This window comes from Mustela nigripes, chromosome 12 (genome assembly GCF_022355385.1).
Source record: "Mustela nigripes isolate SB6536 chromosome 12, MUSNIG.SB6536, whole genome shotgun sequence".
NCBI classification, from domain to species: domain Eukaryota; kingdom Metazoa; phylum Chordata; class Mammalia; order Carnivora; family Mustelidae; genus Mustela; species Mustela nigripes.
In genome coordinates this window covers 29,406,952-29,426,466 of record NC_081568.1, presented here as the reverse complement: position 1 = coordinate 29,426,466, position 19,515 = coordinate 29,406,952, and the positions used below count along the sequence as shown (strand labels likewise).

The window sequence follows — 19,515 nt, the reverse complement described above, 5'->3', positions numbered from 1 at the left end:
GAACTTATATAATTCAACACCAACTGCTTCCCCCTAGCAATCTGATTAAAGAACAGGCAGAGGACCCAAACAGACATTTTTCCAAAGAAGACATACAGATGGCCAACAGACTAATCATCAGGGAAATGCAGCTCAAACCGCAATGAGATATCACCTCATGCTTGTCAGAATGACTAAACTCAAACACACAAGAAACAATAAGTGCTGGCATGGACGTAGAGAAAAAGAAAACCTCATACACTATTGGTGGGAATGTTAACTGGTACAGCCACTGTGTAAAACAGTATGGAGGCTCCTCAAAAAATTAAAAATAGAAATGCCACGTGATCTGGTAATTCCACTATTGGGTACTTTACCCAAAGAAACAAAAACAATAATTTGAAAAGATATATGCATCCCTATGTTTACTGCAGCATTAATTACAACAGTCAACATATGAAGCAATCTAAATATCTATCATTGGACAAATGAATAGGAAAGACGTGACACACACATATACACAGTGAAATATTACACAGCCATAAAAAAAGGATAAGTTCATGGCATTTGAGATAACATGAATGGACGTGGATGGTATTATGCTAAGTGAACTAAGTTAGTCAGAGAAAGACAAACACTGTAGGATTGCATTCACCAGTGGACTCTAAAAAAGCCCAACAAACAAACAAACAAAACCCTACAATGAATAAAGAAATAAAAAACAGAATTTGACCTATAAATAACAAAAAACTATAAATATAGTTTCTTTATAAATATAGAGAACAAACTGAAGGTTGCTACAGGGGAGGGGGTTGGGGGTTGAGGGAGACAGAGGCTTCCAGTTATTGAATGAATATGTCACAGGAATAAAAGGCACAGCATGAGGAATATAGTCAATGATATTGTAACAGTGACATAACAGGACCGAGGGCTGCTACACTTATGATGAACACAGCATAATGTATAAACTTATAAAATCACTAAGCTGCACACCTGAAAGTAATGTAATATTGTGCGTCCTCTAAACCCAAATAAAAAAAAAGTTTTTAATTAAAATAAAAGTAAATTAAAATAATTAGAAAGAATAAGGTAAATGTATCATTATTTGCATAGGATATAATTTTCTGCCTGGAAACTACAAGTAAACTGAGTGGAAAATTATTGAAAACAAGAGGAAAACAGGGTAAACATAGCTGTATATAAAGCAACTACCTACATATGCATTAATAATACACATTTATGTTGCCACACAGCACTTCCATACACACAGGAGTTATAAACTCAGCAGAAGAAAAGGTTCTATTTACGACAGCACAAAAAGACAAAATAACTGGAAACAAAATTAAAAGAAAATGTGAAAGATCTATATAAAAAAAACTTTAAAATACTACTGAGAGACGTGACTGAATAGAAAGACATACCCTGCTCTTGGTTTATTTATTTATTTTTTTAAACAGTTTTTTTAAAAAGATTTTATTTATTTATTTGACAGAGAGAGAAATCACAAGTAGGCAGAGAGGTAGGCAGAAAGAGGGGGAAGCAGGCTCCCTGCTGAGCAGAGAGCCTGATGCGGGGCTCAATCCCAGGGCCCTGAGATCATGACCTGAACTGAAGGCAGAGGCTTTAACCCACTGAGTCATCCAGGCGCCCCCTTGCTCTTGGTTTTAAAAAACCAATATTGTAAAACTCAGTCTAAGTTAATATATACATTGATTCAATTCCAATACAAATAGCACCAAGAATTGGGGGGTGAGCTGTTTACTAGATAGCTTAAAGTCATGGAAACCTGCAGAATGGAAAAGTTTTACTAAGAAGAAAGAGAACAGGCAGCCCAGCAACAATGAAAACAGTCTGATACTACTACTTGAACAGACCAAATAACAGAACACAACAGAGAGCCCAGAAGTGGGCTCAAATTCAAATGGAAGTGTGTGTGTATAACCATGTGGTTTCAATTCAATGAGGAAAACTAGATTATCCAATTAAAAAGTGTTACAGCAACTGGCTAACCAACTGGCTAACCAACAGGAAACAATCAAATTAGAGCTCTACTGTGGTAGGCTGAAATATCCACCCAAAATCCCTGGATGCTGTGAATACAACCTTATTTGGAAAAAAAGGTCTTTGCAGATATGACTAAGGATTTTAAGATGAGGAGATAATCCTGGATTATCTCGGGTGGGCCCCAGATGATGTCATGGGTATCCGTATAAGAGAGAAGAGGAGACTCACACGAAGCAAAAGTCAAAGAGAGAACTGAGAAGAGCCTGGGGTCACAGTGGCTCCGAGCCAAGCTTGCAGGCACAATCTGGAAGCTAGCAGAGGCCTGGAACAGATTTCCCCCAGAGCCTCTGTATGGAGTGTGGCCCCTATGACACCTTTATATCAGACTTCTGGCCCCCAGAACTGTGAGAGAATTCATTTCTGCCTTTCAGGCCACATGCTTGTGGTAATTTGTTCCAGTGGCCACAGGAAACGAAGATACCTTTCTCACTCCCTTTACTAAAATAATTTCAGGTGAATAAAAGATTTAACACTAAAAAAATAAAAAAGAAGGTATTAATGGAAAGATGGGAGAATCTGAAGAACTATCTTGAATACAGAGGCCTTCCTAACTAAAACAAAACCCAAGAAAGAAAAAATTCCTAAATCTGACTACATTAAAATACATTTGATAGCAATCTGCTCCAAATAGGTCTGTGTATGTTTACATGCAAAGTAAATGACTGAGGTATTTCCATAAATACTGAAATAATACTGCTGATTATTGGGTGATATTAACAATATATAATTTAAATGAAGGTGTCAAAGACCTTACTTACCACGGAAGAAAATGAGACACTGAGAAGATAACTTTTAGAACCTACTGGATAGTAAGTCCTTGCTAGAATCCAGGCCAGGAAGCTGGCCTTAGAACTTCCAGGTTATTGTTCTAATTTCTAACAACTAATTATTTTGATGAAGGATCTAACTTTAATATCATATGTCATTTACAAGTCTGAGATTTTAAGGAATATATGCACAGTGAAAAAAATCCAGCAGCAGTGCTCATGGGCAGACTAAGAACTTGGAAGGCCCCTTTCACTTCACGCTGCTCTCCCCACCCCGCCCCCCTCCCCACTCCTTTGTTCTCCTACTTAAAAGATACCCACCACCTACATTTCTTGTATTTCTTCCCAGGGGGAGTTCATGTATAAATGATCAGATATGTGAGTAGGTACATTCACTGTGTAAAAACACAGGTATACAGAGAGCATGTTTTGCAAGCTGGTTTCTATTTTTGCTTATTGGTTTTTTATTTAAGGAGACTGGGACACATTCATCCATATATACCTAGCTCATTCTTTATATTTTCTTGTTACCTTTAATTAAATGGATACACTGTACTTTTCTAAAACAGTATCTCACTGAAGGACACTTATATTGTTTCCCATCTTTTGCTTTCATAAACAATACTGAACTTAATATCTTTGGACATACATATTTACCCACATGTGCAAAACTTCTGGAAATAGAATTGCCAAGTCAAAGGCTATTTGCATTTTAAATTTGTATAGATAGTGCCAAATTTTTCTCCAAATGATGCTCTCTATGTTTAGCACATCTTAAAACATGGCTCTGTTTCCTCTTCTTTCCTCAGCTAATTTTTTTGCCCGTTTCTAAACAAATTTCCTTAAGTATAAAAAACCCCTAATAGTAATAGAAAATAATGACTCCATTAAAAACAGAAGTGTCAACAGAGGCATAATCTATAAGCTTATCTGACTGCCAATGATGTGTTGACATACATTAGCTTACACACACACAAATTCTATACAAAAGAGGGCTAAATGCACACTAGTTAGCTGGCCAGCCTTAATATGACCCTCTTAGCTGTTGTAATATTATCCAACTAATTGTTCAGAGATGTTCCATCTGTACCATCTGGTTATTAGTACACACTATGAACAACCGCCCCTGACAGTACGGAGTCAAGTCTGTTCCTCTACACGGACAGCAGAGGAGGCAGCACTCCCCACCAGAGGCCCACAAATCTCTTCAGCATTTTTGTGTGGGGTACTTTCATTCACAACAGCAGCAGCTCTCTCTCTTTGTCAGAGGGCTGTCAGCAGGTTGCTGAAGCCCTGAAAAGCTGAAAGTACCTGGGAATACCGCCCCCTGGCCCCATGTCCAGCCATTAGCAAGGATCAACAGAAACTGGAGTGTGAGGACTCCAGTCACCATGCCTCTGACCTGGGTCTCCAGGGTTACCCTGCAGACTGAGCTAAAGGGGAGCTGGTCCCTGAAACCTTGCTTGATACACGCTTACTTGGCCTCATTATACTTCTCTACTCCCCTATTGGTTTTCTCTATGGGTGCGTCCTAATAAGCATCCTAATAATAAAGTATCCTAAAAGCACCTTTATATGAATCTTTGTCTCAGTACCTACTTCTAAGGAACCCAAGCTAAAACAGTGTGTTTTTCTTTTATGCAAATAGCTCATAATGATTAGCAGACAGAGCACCGATACTGGTATAACATGTCTGTTGAGTTGGTTCATAAGTGATTTTTTCCCAGCATATTAATGTTCTGAAAAGTGATCAGGTTCCAGCTTTCTCAAAATTTAAGAGAAAACTTTAATAATATATAAAGACATCAAATAAAAACCTAAACACACCTCCAATGATATAAAAATACATATGCACAAATTTATTTACTGTAGAACTGTTAGAAATTACAAAATACTGGGACAACCTAAATGTCTACTCATAAGAGAGTGGTTGGATCAACTATACTTCCCTGCAATGGGGTACTATGCAGTAGTGAAAAAGAATGAGAAGGAGCTCTATGAACTGATGTAGAATGATTTCTAGGGCATAATCCTAAGTGAAAAAAGCAAAGCCCAAAAGGGTATTTATATTATGCTATCCTTCAGAATAGCATATTATATTATGCTTCTCCTTTAGAAAGGAGAGGGTAGAAGAAAATACAAATCTGTTCACTTGTGCAAAAGACCTATGGGAGAGGTAGACCAGAAACTAAAGAGATAGACTACCTGTGGGAATGAGTGGGGAAGGGACCAAGAGAAGTGGGGCATGGAAATGCGGGAACAGAGAGGAAGAACAAGTCTTTTTTAAGGCCCTGACTCCTAACACTAGAGTATTATTTTGCACACCCTACACAAACCTCCAAAATAAATAGAACATAGGGGAAACCCCAAAAAGGAATGCACACTAACAAATAACCCTAGCTGCATTTCAAACAAATTCTAGAACCACCCTGACAGGAGTGGAGAAGAAAATATCTCACCCAAGTAACTGTGAAAACCAGTCTCTTGACCAAATACTATAAGGCCAAAAGGACAAAAAAAAAAAAAAAAAAAAAAACAATAACCAAAAAAAAATCCAAAAAACCCCAAAACAACAACAAAAAAACTACATGAATGTGGTTAAAGAAATCCTAGTTGGGGAAATGTTTCTTACAGGTGTATGGGTAGGCAATTTTGAAACTACTTTATATGCAAACTAGCAGTGAATAAATAAGTGAATATATTGTCAGTAATGAAAGCTTGGTTTTTCATTATTGGAGAAAGAAGTTAAAAATACAGGAAGGAGAAAGGTAAAATGAAACCAGGAGGATAGGACTGAAATCAGAGGCATCACTATAAACTCATAGTTTTTAAAATATGAATACAGATATATATGCGTGTGTGTATGTATGTATGTACATATGTGTATGTGTGTTGAAGCACAGGTTAGTATACATATATATTTTTTCAAGTTTTGTCAGCTAAGAAGACCTAAAGGAGGAACTAGAAGCAATGACGCTTGGGTAGCAATAGGGACATCTAGCACCAATGTCTTGGTTTCTAAATATGTTCTCAAACAAAAGAAGCCTAGACTCCTTGAAGAAGTAGTTGATTCCAGGCCTGGAGGAAGAAAACCAAAGATGACTCTGGCACATTATATGGTATCGGAAAGCAAGGAAGTGCTCAAAATAAAACGAAACAAAAAATTCTACAACATGACCCTTCTCTAGTGTAAATGTGCCTGGTTTGGAGGCTTTAAGAACCACTACATGTTCACCCATGTTGAGCCACCTGAGGGAATCCGCTAAGGAGGGCTCTACCCCGCCGACGTGCATGCTCCTTACGGACACAGTTCTGAAGCTGAAAAGCAGTCTGTGATGACAGACCTACAAGCTGCTCCTCTTCATCTGCTTTTAAACCCTCTTCAACTGAGGTAACGCATGCGGGGTGTGCTCTTCCTCCTTCTCCTCAGAGGTAGGATGGACTTCCCATAATGGGTTTACACTAGGTCATAACTGATGGAATTGACCTACTTTAAAAATGCACCATTCTAGAGTCCGAAGATACAAACAAATAGCTAGGTTCAGGACTATGAGTACTTGGCTTATTTTTCAGGCTCAAGAATAAAACAAGAGGGGCGCCTGGGTGGCTCAGTGGGTTAAAGCCTCTGCCTTCGGCTCGGGTCATGATCCCAGCGTCCTAGGATCCAGCCCCGCATCAGGCTCTCTGCTCAGCAGGGAGCCTGCTCCCCACCCACCGCCTGCCTCTCTGCCTACTTGTGATCTCTGTCTGTCAAGTGAATAAATTTAAAAATCTTTTAAAAAGGAATAAAACAAGAAATAGAGAGTTAGAACCTCAAAGTAGTGTTGTTATATTCTTTCCAATTCATTCAACATAATATATTTTTTTCTGTTTTCAAAGGCTGTTTCCTTACTTAGAATATGCTGGAGAAACCCAATACGGGTTGTCTTCAGCTGCTTTAGCATGCCGCAGAATGGCTTCCCGGGGATTGCTGTCATCAGTTTTGTCCAAAGCAATGTTCTTCACAATGTATGACGACAGAGTGCCCCCGTGGGTTCCAACCCGGCCACCACGACCTGTTTCCAAGGAAAAAATACAGATCAGAACTGGAATGAGCCTGACAGTATAGACGCATACTACCTTGTATGCCCTGTACTTATCTGAAAAGGTTGAGAATTCCTCAATGCTGGCTTCCAAGGTGGCAGGTGACATGAGAAACAGAGTGAGGCCAGAGCTTCAGGTTTACCCAATTTTTGTCATTCCCTACGTGATCAAGGTTTGGAGCGCTCTGGGGCTTCTTCAGATCCCAGCCTGAAGCACACAAATCTCAAGGGGACTTTGGTATCATCTCTTCGGGTTTCATTTATGGATCATCACAACCAAAGTAGGAAATCACAAAACTTTAACTTTCCCAGAACATTTTAAAATTTTTTTTAAGATTTTTATTTATTTATTTGACAGAGAGAAATCACAAGTAGGCAGAGCAGCAGGCAGAGAGAGAGAGGAGGAAGCAGGCTCCCCGCTGAGCAGAGGGCTTGATGTGGGGCTGGATCCCAGAACCCTGAGACCATGACCTGAGCTGAAGGTAGAGGCTTTAACCCACTGAGCCACCCAAGCACCCCTCCCATAACATTTTTACATAGAGATTTTTTTAAAGTATGTCTTAGCTGTTTCATCTACATAGTGATACCAATGCAAGGAAGAATTATAAATACTTGGCCATGTGTACGCCTTGAAAAGATTCCTTAGGCGTGAACATTTGAAATTCAATTAATAAAAATAACCAATACTGGGGCACCTGGGTGGCTCAGTCAGTCAAGCGGCTGACTCTTGATTTCTGCTCAGTTCAGGATCTCAGGATTCTGGCGTGGAGCACTGAGGCGGGCTCCCCGCTCAGCAGGGAGTCTGCTGCAGGACTCTCTCCCTCTGCCCCTCCCCACCACTTGCATGCACACATACACGCTCTTTTTCTCTCTCTAATAAATAAACAAATCTTAAAAAAAAATAGACCCGTTTTCATTAGGTGCCTATTATAGCTTTAAACAAATATATCTTAGGGCTTGCCATCTCCCAAGTACCTTGTAGGAGAAAAAACAAGTTGAATTCCCCGATTCACGTTATTTTATAGTACTGGAACTGCTCTCATAGACAAAAGCTCTGTAAGGGCAGGGATTTGCACCCTGTGGATCTCCAACAGCTAGTCTGGTGCCTGGTATTCAAAAAAATGTATGACTTTCATTTTGAAGACCTTATTAATTTATCTGTCAGAGAAAGACAGAGCATAAGCAGGGGGAGCAGGAGGTAGAAGGAGAGGAAGAAGCCGACTTCCCACTGAGCAGAGAGCACGACATGGGGCTCCATCCCAGGACTTTGGAATCATGACCTAAGCTGAAGGCACATGCTTAACCCAGTGAGCCACCCAGGTACCCATAAAATCTATGACATTTTAGGAAGATTTGAAAAAAAAACCAAAACTACACATGAAGAGCCATATTGTGCTGTATGATTAATTCTATAAATCAAGATAACAGGAGACTAAAAAAGGCAGGAAATAATTAGTTGTGACATAATTTGTATGGCCAGTAAATGTTACAGTACTTACAGAACTATTATAGTACTGAGGTGGTTGGGGAGCTCTTTAGGAAGAGACGGATCCAATCTGAGAAAGCTCTGAAGGCAGTGGTCATTTTCAGAATGAGCAGAATGGTTTCAGAACAAAAGTAAAGAAAGAGGACAATTCAATGGGCATTTGCGGGCAGGAGTGACCTGACGGTAGTATCAGAAGATCGGAGGTGGGACGCCTGTGTGGCTCAGTTGGTTAAGCAGCTGCCTTTGGCTCAGGTCATGATCCCAGCATCCTGGGATCGAGTCCCACATCGAGCTCCTTGCTCCGCAGGGAGCCTGCTTCTCCCTCTGACTCTGCCTTCCACTCTGTCTGCCTGTGCTTGCTCTCGCTCTCTCTCTGACAAATAAATAAATAAAATCTTAAAAAAAAAAAAAAGAAGAAGAAGATCGGAGGAGGAGGGGAGGGAGGCGGGATGTTCTAGAGCGCATTAGCGTCAGAATGCAGGGAATGGCTCTCTGGAAATGCAAACGCGGGGTGGGGAGCTTATAAGATTTGGGGGCAGTAGCAGTGTGAAAGCCTGAGGAGCTGGGAATAAAGGCTATGTAGAAAGTGGATAGAGGCAAGGTGGGAAGGAAAGAGAGTGACTTGAGATACGGTGTCTAGTTAGAAAGGCTTTTCAATAATCCAGGTAAGAATATTATTTAGGAACTTTGATTTAGAATGGTGGCAGAGAAAAAAAAGTTAAGAGAGATATGTGAAATGTTTTCAAGGCTCAAGGCGGAAAGGGCAGCCAAAAACAGATGGAGGCCCAGAACTGAGGTTCAGGATGAATGAACAAGTCAAAGCTATAGGCTTAGGAGCCTAGGAAGACAGAAACCGCACAAGTGGTAACAAGTAAAATGAGATTCCAGTAAGTGTATGTGTTCTATGATAGCAATGCTGCTTTGCTTGCTTCTGGTACCTACTTTCTTTCTTTCCTTTTTTTGGGGGGGGTGGGGTTGGGAGGGGTACCTACTTTCTTCAAATTTCTAAAGACTTCTATCCAACCTCTAGGGTTGGGCAGCTCCATTTTAACATAAAACTAAATGATGGCCACTTCTCCCTTATGTGAAACCTAATCCAGCCCGGATTCTGGTCAAAGTGCTCAAATGTTGTGTACGAAGCCAACACTGACAGCAGTAGTTTCAACATTGGGTTCCGGGAACCCTAGAGTTCCACCAAGATCACCTAAAAGGGCTTAAGTCAGAGACCGAGCAGAAAGGGGCCTAACCTTCTCTCTGTTAGCACTGCAGCTCCATTTTTATAAGTTTTATGCACCAGGATTCTGCATCCTTTAAGCAAAAAGTTCTGATGCTAAAAAGAAAATGTTTGAAAACCACCATGTAGTAAAATCTCTCTAGAGACGAAGCAGCAATCGGGAGCAAAGCATCTTCCCACTTCTCTCTCAGCAAACCCTGCCCCCCCCCCCCCCCCCCCCCCCCCCCTGTAGGTCACCAGCTGGATCAATCACAGTCACCTGGGCCTGCCACAGGAGGTTCGGGTTTATGCGACTTCAGGGGATCCAGTCTGTCCTTCTCCAGCTGTTTCCTTGTACTCCGCTGGCGGGGTTCACGGAACATAGGCAGGGCATGAGCTACGAGAAGTCACATTTGAAAATTTTTATTATAATAATAACCCTTCCATCCAAAAACATAGCTGAAGCATGACTAACTTGAAGATGAAATGGAAGTCATAATGACAGCCTTCCTCTAATAATAAAAGACCGTCTTACTGTAACCAATTAGCTAATTTTGTTTGAGACCAGACTCATTGTTCACCTCTCCTGGCAACTAATGGCACTCAGGAAATACTGTCAAACACTGTCACGGAAACACTGGTGAGGCTCCCCATCGCCCAAACCATGGGTAGCAGTTAAACTTAATTTCTGTGGTTTTGAAATGAAAACACTTAATGGGACTGCTGCTTATTTTTTTTCTTACAGGACCCAAATGTGAATGAGGCCAGCAGCTCGCCTGTCAGCCCTGAAGTCTCCTCAGACTCCTCAAAAAACCTCTGGAATCACTTCACACGTTTCTGAAATGTGACCACCTCTCAGGAGGAGTTGACAACACTGAGTAACCGGAAGGGAGGAGCACTTCTCCCACTGAAACTGGGGTAAAGGTTGCCCTGAATGCGGGGGGGTGTCTGGATCTCCGGGCATGATGACTTGATGAAGACTTTTCCCTACTTCTATATGGTGGACGAAATAAAAGGGTAAGACCCAGAGTAGTATTTGTCCAATTGCTACTGGTTGTTTACTCAATGTCAGAATTAAATCTTATAAAAGAGTCTATGAATGTAAAAGGAAAATAGTGATATTCTGCTGGAGAGCAAGAAGGTGACTGGGGGTAAAATTAAATTATGATCTTTTTCTTAACCAAAAACTGTTTCAAAATATTTTCTTTGGATCCTTACATGAGGAGTACAACCTCCTTTAAAAAGAGAAAACCTTTATCCAGGGGAGTAGAGCAGAGAAGGAAAAGGATTAAGAGGGGCTCAAAGGGAATTTATAATATGAATGATAGAAATGTCTCCAATACTTCAAAAACTCTTCTAGTATCCCCCTCTCCCTAGCACCTGCTGGGGCCAGGACCATCTCACTCACCAGTAAAACTCTCCTGCCTTGAGTTAGGGGAGCTGAGAAACACAGCCACCCTGTCACTCTGTTGGGCAACACGACACAACAGTATTTTTAGGAGGGGGAAAAATAGCTTTTCACTTCAAACGACTGGAGGAATTTAAGTAGGCCGCATGTAATTACATGAGCTAGACTGGTTGTGACACCGACTTTAACACTTCTACTCTTGCAAAAAGTGTCACGGGATCTCCTTACTGATCATAAGCTCCAAGGGACTTGGTCTTACAGGAGACCCACTACCAGTGAGAAAAACCCAGCAGTACAGCGCCCCCTGGGCTTGAGACGGAGACCCTGGTGAGGTCCACAGGGCATCTGCTCATCCCAACTGCTACTTCTTCCAAGATGTCCCTCCAGCCTCTAGCTGTGACAGGTCTGAGGCTCTGGCCCTGGGCAACACACATCTGCCAGGTTGACAAATGTGAGAGAAGCTGCTTATTCTGGTAAGATTTCTGGGTAGTTCCTTTTGTATCTAAATGTCTCCAGATCTATTGTCACAGAGTCTCAGAGGGAGCTGAAGGAGACCTTTCACCCAGTCTCCCCCCCTCTCCTGATAAGGTTCAGTTGCTCAACATCACACTGCATGCCACTAGTAGAACTGGACAAATCCAGGTCTCCCGATTCCAAGACCAGCACTCATTCTTGTTTATTCTTAGAACAGATTGTTATTCTTTAAAAGGCTGCTTTGGAGTAATGCATTAGGCTCAAATAGGCTTTTCCCTTTTGGGCTGAAAGTTACATGAAATTACGCTGTCTCTGTGATGAGTCACAGAAGCTACAGCGGTTAGCTGTTACATGACTCGCAGCCCTGTCCACATAGTATTTTGTAATATACACCCAGACTCCGAAGACTTTTTCTGTCTCTAAAGCCATGAGAGCAACACCACACTACAGCAGAAGGGAGAAAGATGATGGAGAGACCACGCTAACAACTTACGGGTGATGATGTAGTCCTGGGTTAGAGTCTCGGCTTGTTTCGCCTTCCGCTGGGTTTTAACCACACACAATTTTGCTCCCCTGGGGCGGGTAAAAGCACATTATTTTCTTTACTTGGTCTTATAAACAGAAAGTCATGTCAAAAGCACTAGATACTTTCAGGAATACACTCTGTGCACACCATCTCGCCAAGTCCTTGACTTTCTAAGGGATGGTTAACAGAAGGGGCCTTGGTGATAAGGGCTTAAATTTATGGGAAAGCAAGTCTGTCAGTCAGGGGTTAGTACTGAGTGAAAGGGTTGGAGAGGTAACTGGGCAACAGAACACTAGTTTAAGAAATCTATAGAAAGAACTTAAAATTTAAGATCTTAGAGAGATATAAATAAAATTTAAAAACCTTTTTACCGGGACGGTCACAGGGTTCAAATTTTAGTTTCTGTCTCAGATGAAAGCAACCTGGGTGGTCTACATCCCAAGTGGCATTTGTCCACATCTCAAATGTAAGAGTACAAGTGTCTGGAACTGAGTCGGCTTGGCAGTGTTGCCACGGGGCAACTGCCCAAGAATGTGCGGGATTAACCAAAAGTCCGATTAGAACATTTCACTTCTCCTTAGCAATATGAGTGATCCCTCTCAGGAGGAGCAAATACAAATAAAAAAGTTTCTTCAAGATTCCAAACATAGTAGTTTCCAAATAGGGGCTAGAAATGGGGCTCACTGTTTTCTCAAGTGAAACAGACACTCTCATTCTAATTACATTAGCATTTTTAATTTCTTTACTTATTAAAAAACAAACAAAATCCTATTTGTTCTTAAATACAATGAAAACTTTATTTGAGAGGGCAAGGGTTCCAAAGCTAGTCCACAAAGTTCCAAGGGAAGACAGGACTGTGTTTCTATTCAGATCCAAATTATAACAATGAACATTCATTAATAGAGGAGGAGTTTCCTTTCCTCAAAAAGGATGTGAGACCGCACAACAGGTTTATGGGGGGAACCCAGTGAATTTAGCACGTGCAGTTTAATACTAGCTAACCAAGGCTTACTCCAGAAAAAGAGCTAATCAAGTAGTGTACCTTAAGAGAGAAACAAAACCATCGTCATTTGGGGTGGTGACAAGTGTTCATCTTTGTGCCCAAAGAAAATGAAAATAATCTGAGGAACAGAGGGAGCCTCCAGTGAAGTTTTCAGACTTCTGAAACACACAGGGATGTTTAAGTCTAGCCTTTGGGGCGGGCATAGGGTTGAAAAGGAAATAATTTGTGCTGTCCCTTTCCGCTGGTGGAGAACAACCCCTAAAATCCAAACCACTACCTGATAAAAGCCCAGACAGACAGGGAACAAAACAGACTAGCTGTTCCCACTTCCTTTAAGTGGTTAGTTCTCTGCTTTGTTAATCCCTTACATGTATCACTGCTAATGCCATGTCCAGGGAAGTATGCAAAGTGGGCAAGACTTTTCCCCCTTTGCACTCAGCATTTCAGCTAAAGAACTGCAAATCCCCAGGAAACTTTCACTTTGAATTCTGTCTGGATCAAGGGCAATACCCAAATCCTCTTTAAAGTACAATACCAGGAGTCTGAGGCTTTACCGCAGTGCCAGCTGCATTTCCTAAAAGGGTGGATCCCCATCAAAGGGGGAAATAAATAAAAGCAGGGCGGGAAAGGAAGCCCTCCCCCCAGGTGCTGTCATCCATCTAAAACAGGCCATGCTTATGAAATACCTCTGGCTCTTGTTGGGGTCGTAATAGACTTTAGCCAATCCATTTCCAGTTCCTACCATGATCTGGTTCAGCTTTGGATGCCATAGGCAGCGGACAACACTCTGAAAAGGAAAGGCATGGGAATCAACTAAAGAAGCCAAATAAAGATGGGAAAAATCCTATTTTGGTGGCTAGTTTGCTAAAAGTGGGCATCATCCTGATGGCTACCTGTAATTTTTAGGACATTCTCCCTCTAAACGAGAAGGCTGTGTCCCTGAGTTAGGTTCTATTCCATCACTTGTTATAAGTGTGATACCCTTTAAAAATGAAAAAGATGGGGCACCTGGGTGGCTCAGTGGGTTAAAGCTTCTGCCTTTGGCTCGGGTCATGATCTCAGGGTCCTGGGATCGAGCCCCACATTGGGCTCTCTGCTCAGCAGGGAGCCTGCTTCCCCCCTCTCTGCCTGCCTTTCTGCCTACTTGTGATCTCTGTCTGTCAAATAAATAAATAAAATCTTTTTAAAAAATGAAAAAGATGTTCCTTCCTGACACCCCTCCTCTCTTTTCCTGACAACCTAGCAACCGTAGAGGTAGGCTTCCCCAGCTCCTTGGCCATGTGAGCCTGGCATCTTGGAACGCTAAGCCCACATAACTCAGTTCCGCTTACCACTGAAGCAGATTTAGATCTCAGTGTTTCATGCTTTTATACACACAATACGTCCCTCTGGACAGCAGATTGAAGCCAGGTGCTTATTGTTTTTAGTTCACCAAGATCCAAATCTCATAAAGCTTTTTCAGGAACAACATATATTTGCAGGCATTGAATAATACCTCCCTATCTATGAGATAAACCAGCAGGATGATAGCAGAAGTAAAACAGAGATACAGCATACAAAGACTTGACATTAACCTGAATGAAAAACTATTTAAGAGAAGGTTAGCTGGAAGTTATGATCCTTTGAATTCATTACTGGTAAGGAAAACAAGTGGTGCTCTGGGGTCAAAAAGAATGAGTTCTCAGTGAGAATGACAACCTGTTTTTAATTTGTGTCTGCAGTAAGCGGGCCGGAAGTGGGAGGTTTAGCAGGGACAAAATGGTGGGGCGGGGGGGGGGGGTAGATAAAGCTCAAATTGGTACGCAGAGACACCTTGGGCCAGGTTCTGCAGGTCTCACTCTGATAGAACAAGCAATGCGGGGAGCCTGGGTGGCTCAGTGGGTTAAGCCTCTGCCTTCGGCTCAGGTCATGATCTCAGGGTTCCGGGATCGAGCCCCACATCGGGCTCTCTGCTCAGCAGTGAGCCTGCTTCCCCCTCTCTCTGCCTGCCTCTCTGACTACTTGTGATCTCTCTCTCTCTCTCTGTCAAATAAATAAATAAAATCTTAAAAAAAAAAAAAAAAGAACAAGCAAAGCATGAAAACACCAATTCAAGATTTATTAAGGACCATCATGTGCCACGCAATGTACAAGGACTAAAGAAAAAAGGGTACGATTAGATACTGCTATTTTGGGTTCTGAGAGCAAAATGAAAATCACGAAAATTCTGGGCTTCCAAATCTATCTCAGGCTGAATTTCTCTGGTTTCTTCTCCCTAATCATCCCATTCTTGTTAAGACGGAGTATCTGTGCATCTCCTCAATCGCTTTTGATAGAAATTCTGGCTCCCACCTGACTGGCGAGAAGTATGCATATCATTATATGGCCCCAGACCCTTCTCTGAGATTCCTGAGGAACTCAAGAGGAAACCTAAGAGTCTGCAGATCTTCTCATTCTTGTCTGACAATGCTCTACAAGAGCAGTTCCTAAGCTCTGCAGCACGGAAGACAGCCGAAATGCTCTACAGAGAAAATAAAACCAGAGTGGCTGTGTTTTCCCAGTTTGCGGGGAGGGGTAAAATTGGGTTAAAAGGGCAAGTTTTTATAATTTTAGGTGTTCTTTCCACAGTTTTTTCTTAAATCTATGGTGCCCGCTACCCAGTGTCCACGAGCAAGCACTAAAAGATGATAAAACATAACATAGTAGAGTGGTTATTAATAAAAATCCTTGGGACGCCTGGGTGGTTCAGTGGATTGAGCAGCTGCCTTCGGCTCAGGTCATGATTCCAGCGTCCTGGGATCGAGTCCCACATAGGGCTCCTTGCTCAGCAGGGAGCCTGCTTCTCCCTCTCCCTCTGCCTCTGCCTGCCGTTCTGTCTGCCTGTGCCTGTGCTCGCTCCCTGCCCCTCTGATAAATAAATAAAATCTTTAAAAAAATTTTTTAAAATTAAAAAATAAAATAAAATAAAAATCCTTGAGAACAGTGTATCATATACAGCTTGGCTTTTGGGGGTGGGTTGTCATTTCCTTCATATGCTTGTGAAACCTACTTTGTAATGCACAAGCAGAGAAGACACATTTTATCTTATAAGACTGTGCTTGGCTGGTAAGATGGAATTAAGTGTATCAACAATTCAAGGTCTACAAAGCACAGCCTGATTTACAGGTGCTCTGCCATTGAGATTCATTTGAGAATCATGCCTTGGCCACTGGAAATTTCCAAATGGTCATGGCGAGGTATAAGGAAACATGAGAAGAGTCACAAACTTAACCTTATAAAACCCAATCTAGAATAAGTTCATCCAGGCCGATACTCATCTCCTTCAAATCAATGCTTACATGTCATGATGCCAAGAGTGCCGCATTTAAAATTGTACCCCACAACTTCCCTTACTGTTTTTTTTTTTCACTTTAACCAAAGAAAGTATCACCTTTTAACATAATATATAATTTTATCTTTAATTATGCTTATTATCTGCTCCCCTGATGTGAACATAATTTTCACATAGGCAGAGATCTTGGCGTGTTTTAGGTGGCAATGTATCCCAAATGCCTATATTAGTGTGTGGTGTTCAATAAATGTTTGCTGATGGAATGAATCAAGGGTCAGAGTTCACCCAAGTCTAACTGGACTGCTTTGCTATGCGGAGTTAGAGACAAGTGAAAGTTCAAGTTAAAATCATTACAATCTATGGAGAATAATTTTATTTCTCTAGATCATTATCATACTCAAGTATCCTACAGATAAAGTAGAGCTCATTCCTTCCTAATGTGGTCCTAAAAAGAGGGATATGCATGAACCAGAGAGTGAGAGACAATAGTAAGAGGGGCTTTCAAGGGCTTCAGAAATTCCAGCCAACTACAAAGGGCCCCAGGACAATCTCCAGGACATAGTATTAAAGATATTTCACTTCCTTGGTTCTCTAGAGGTCTGGCTAAGCAGTCTAAGATTACTGGTTCTCAAATATGTTTTCAAGTGAGCAGGGTGCAGAATTGGAAAGGATCCACAATGTAGGATGTGGTAAATTCCAAGACACCCAGCCAAACAGGCAGTTTCCAGGGGCAGCAGGTTACTGTTACTCTCTCCCTCTACTCTGAGGGTGTAAATGTTAGAGAGAGGCCAATTGCCCAGGCCAACAGACCAAGACTGGATTGCTTTCTAGGTAGTCCAAGCTCAGGCCACCGCACCTCTATTCCTGTTCACGTCCTTCCCCCTCTGGAGTTCTTAGACACACACGTGGCTGGTCAGCATAAAGCTCACTTACCCTCCTTTTACATGGAAGCAGGGAGAATGCAGATAAGACCCCCTGAACTAAACAGTCATTCCAGAGCTCCATCCACTGTGGCAATGAGTCACCAAGGCAGCCAATGAGGGCTCCGTGAGCCGTCTAACTTAGGCAAAGGATACTTAAGGCTCAATTACCCTAAGACTGGTTATTAATCAAATACTACAGGGATTCCGAAACATGGAATGAAGAAACAGAATTCAAAGTCAAAGGTGGGTGGGCCTTTTTTGTTTATTAATATTTACTGTGTGTGTTTAGCTAACCTTTGTAAACTTTGCAGCTAATGCAGCTCCACACTTTGTCCTGTCAAGGAAATGCATCTTATAGCAGAGAGTTGGACATGTGCCAAACCAAACAATCCCCCAGACAGCAGCGCGGGGCAGCCAGCAGAGCCGCCACGCTGCTAACTCGTCGAACATACATACCGGGCTTTACTTAACAACAATGGGACACGTGCCTGCTAGAAACCCAAGGAACTATCAGAGGACATACGAGCTATAACTACTTAGGTAGAGGGCCTCCCCTCTGTCAACCACCCACCAGAGCCTCCCTTCCCCGCTCTGGTCTTCGGGAGGTGCTTCTGTGGCCGAGGGGCTGACACAGTCGGACCCACCCACAGGCTTCGGAGGGTCCCCAGCACATCTGAGTGGCGGGACCAGAGAGGAAAATGACACAAGAGCTACCCAGATCCTAGAGAAAGCCTTCACACTGTACCCCGAGATTCAAACGGCAGGAGCCCACTGTCGTGGGAAGGACTAGATTCTGAGATTAGTCGCATGTTTTAATAAACTGATTTGCTGCACTGACTTGGTAAGACATTTTATTCTTACGCTAATCTACTTCAAAACAATGTGGATCCACTAATGGCTTCCCCTAGCTAATTAGGCTGACCTCTGTTTTAGCACAAAATTAGGTGTAGCCTTGTAAACCAAAGCCTACCTTCATCTTTTCGTTATAATTTGGCAGTGCAGAGTAACCACAATCTGCCCCAAAGGTACTTAGCTCTAGCAGCAGCCACAAAGAGACGGGAATGGGGCTGGAGATCATAAGCAAGATGACAAGAAGGAATTACAAGACTTTAATGTACTTAACACCAAGATCTTTCTTCTCTGCAGAGACCAAAGAAAAAGCAGGGGTGTGGGCTGGGGAAGAAGAGAGCGCTGTGTACAAACAGCAGTGTCACTATTCCGAAACAGGAATTTGGGGATTACCCCTTAGCAAAAGTAAAAAGGCCATGAAAACTTCCAAATAATTTATTTCTGTGGTTTTTACGGTTTACTTTGAGTGAAATCATGGAAGCAAATAAAGAGAGGAGAAGGAAGCGAATGAGAGAAATGAATTTATATTTTAGGGCATGGTGGGAAGCGAACTACTAAGTATCTGGAATTTTATATTATCAAAAGTAACTGAATCCTTGCAACAATACTACAAAATTAGTAATGCTATCCTCATTTCATAAGAACAAGAAACTGAGGCGTAAAGGAGGGTGGGGAACTTTCCCAAGGCCCTGCAGCTTGTACAGAAAGGAGCTGGGATCAGTGGGGAGGTTTTCCCAATTCCAGTGCTCCTTCCCTGATATTACTTAATTATGCAAAGTCCTATTTTAGAAGATGGGGAGGAAGGGGTGTGGGAGATCTGAAATCATTTCCAAACCCACCTAAGCCAGAAGTAGAAATCTTAGCAAGTTTATATTAAAAGGCAGATGGTTTAACTAAAATCATAAAGGAAAGGCTCACCACTAACCAGGTCATAAATGTTACTATAAAGAAATCAATGCCTGTATAGTATCTTAGGCGTCTGTAATGCAAATACCCAAACACCACCGTTATTCTACTCTACATGCTAAAAGAAGCCTAACATCCTTCATAATTTTATATCTTAAACATGATTATGATGAAACACCATTTCCTGATCCTTCCCAGCTGCTGAGCCACACTATAAACCAAACTCCATCTGGTTTTTTTATGTTTGGTTTTTGTCACATAGTACAAGAATGGGTAAGCTAGCTAGTGATTCCTTGGGAGAACCAGCACTTTTCAGAATTTTCAAATAAGGAGCCTTACACCTGTTTGTGAAGGAGACAGTCACAGTTTTGCAGATCTATATGGAGGCAACCTCATGGTCATGGACATCCTCAGGAATATCCACTGCGTTTGAATGGCTGTGTGTGTGCTGATTCCCAAGGCTAAGGTCACAGATCAAGATATGAGGTCCAAAATAAATAAAAACAAGGCAGATGAAAATGGAAA

General features: G+C 41.9%; 1 protein-coding gene across 1 annotated transcript in view; it reads right to left on the bottom strand.

Moving 5' to 3' along the window:
* The window catches only part of WDR70 (WD repeat domain 70), a 298,705-nt gene that overhangs the window by 13,185 nt on the left and 266,005 nt on the right, over positions 1–19,515 (bottom strand). Inside the window, exons 14-17 of the mRNA XM_059417015.1 lie at positions 13,689–13,789; positions 11,967–12,046; positions 9,872–9,988; positions 6,703–6,865 (exon numbers count right to left, since the gene is read on the bottom strand). Of these exons, the coding sequence (XP_059272998.1) occupies positions 6,703–6,865; positions 9,872–9,988; positions 11,967–12,046; positions 13,689–13,789 (461 nt within the window). The remainder of the gene's footprint in view (positions 1–6,702; positions 6,866–9,871; positions 9,989–11,966; positions 12,047–13,688; positions 13,790–19,515) is intronic.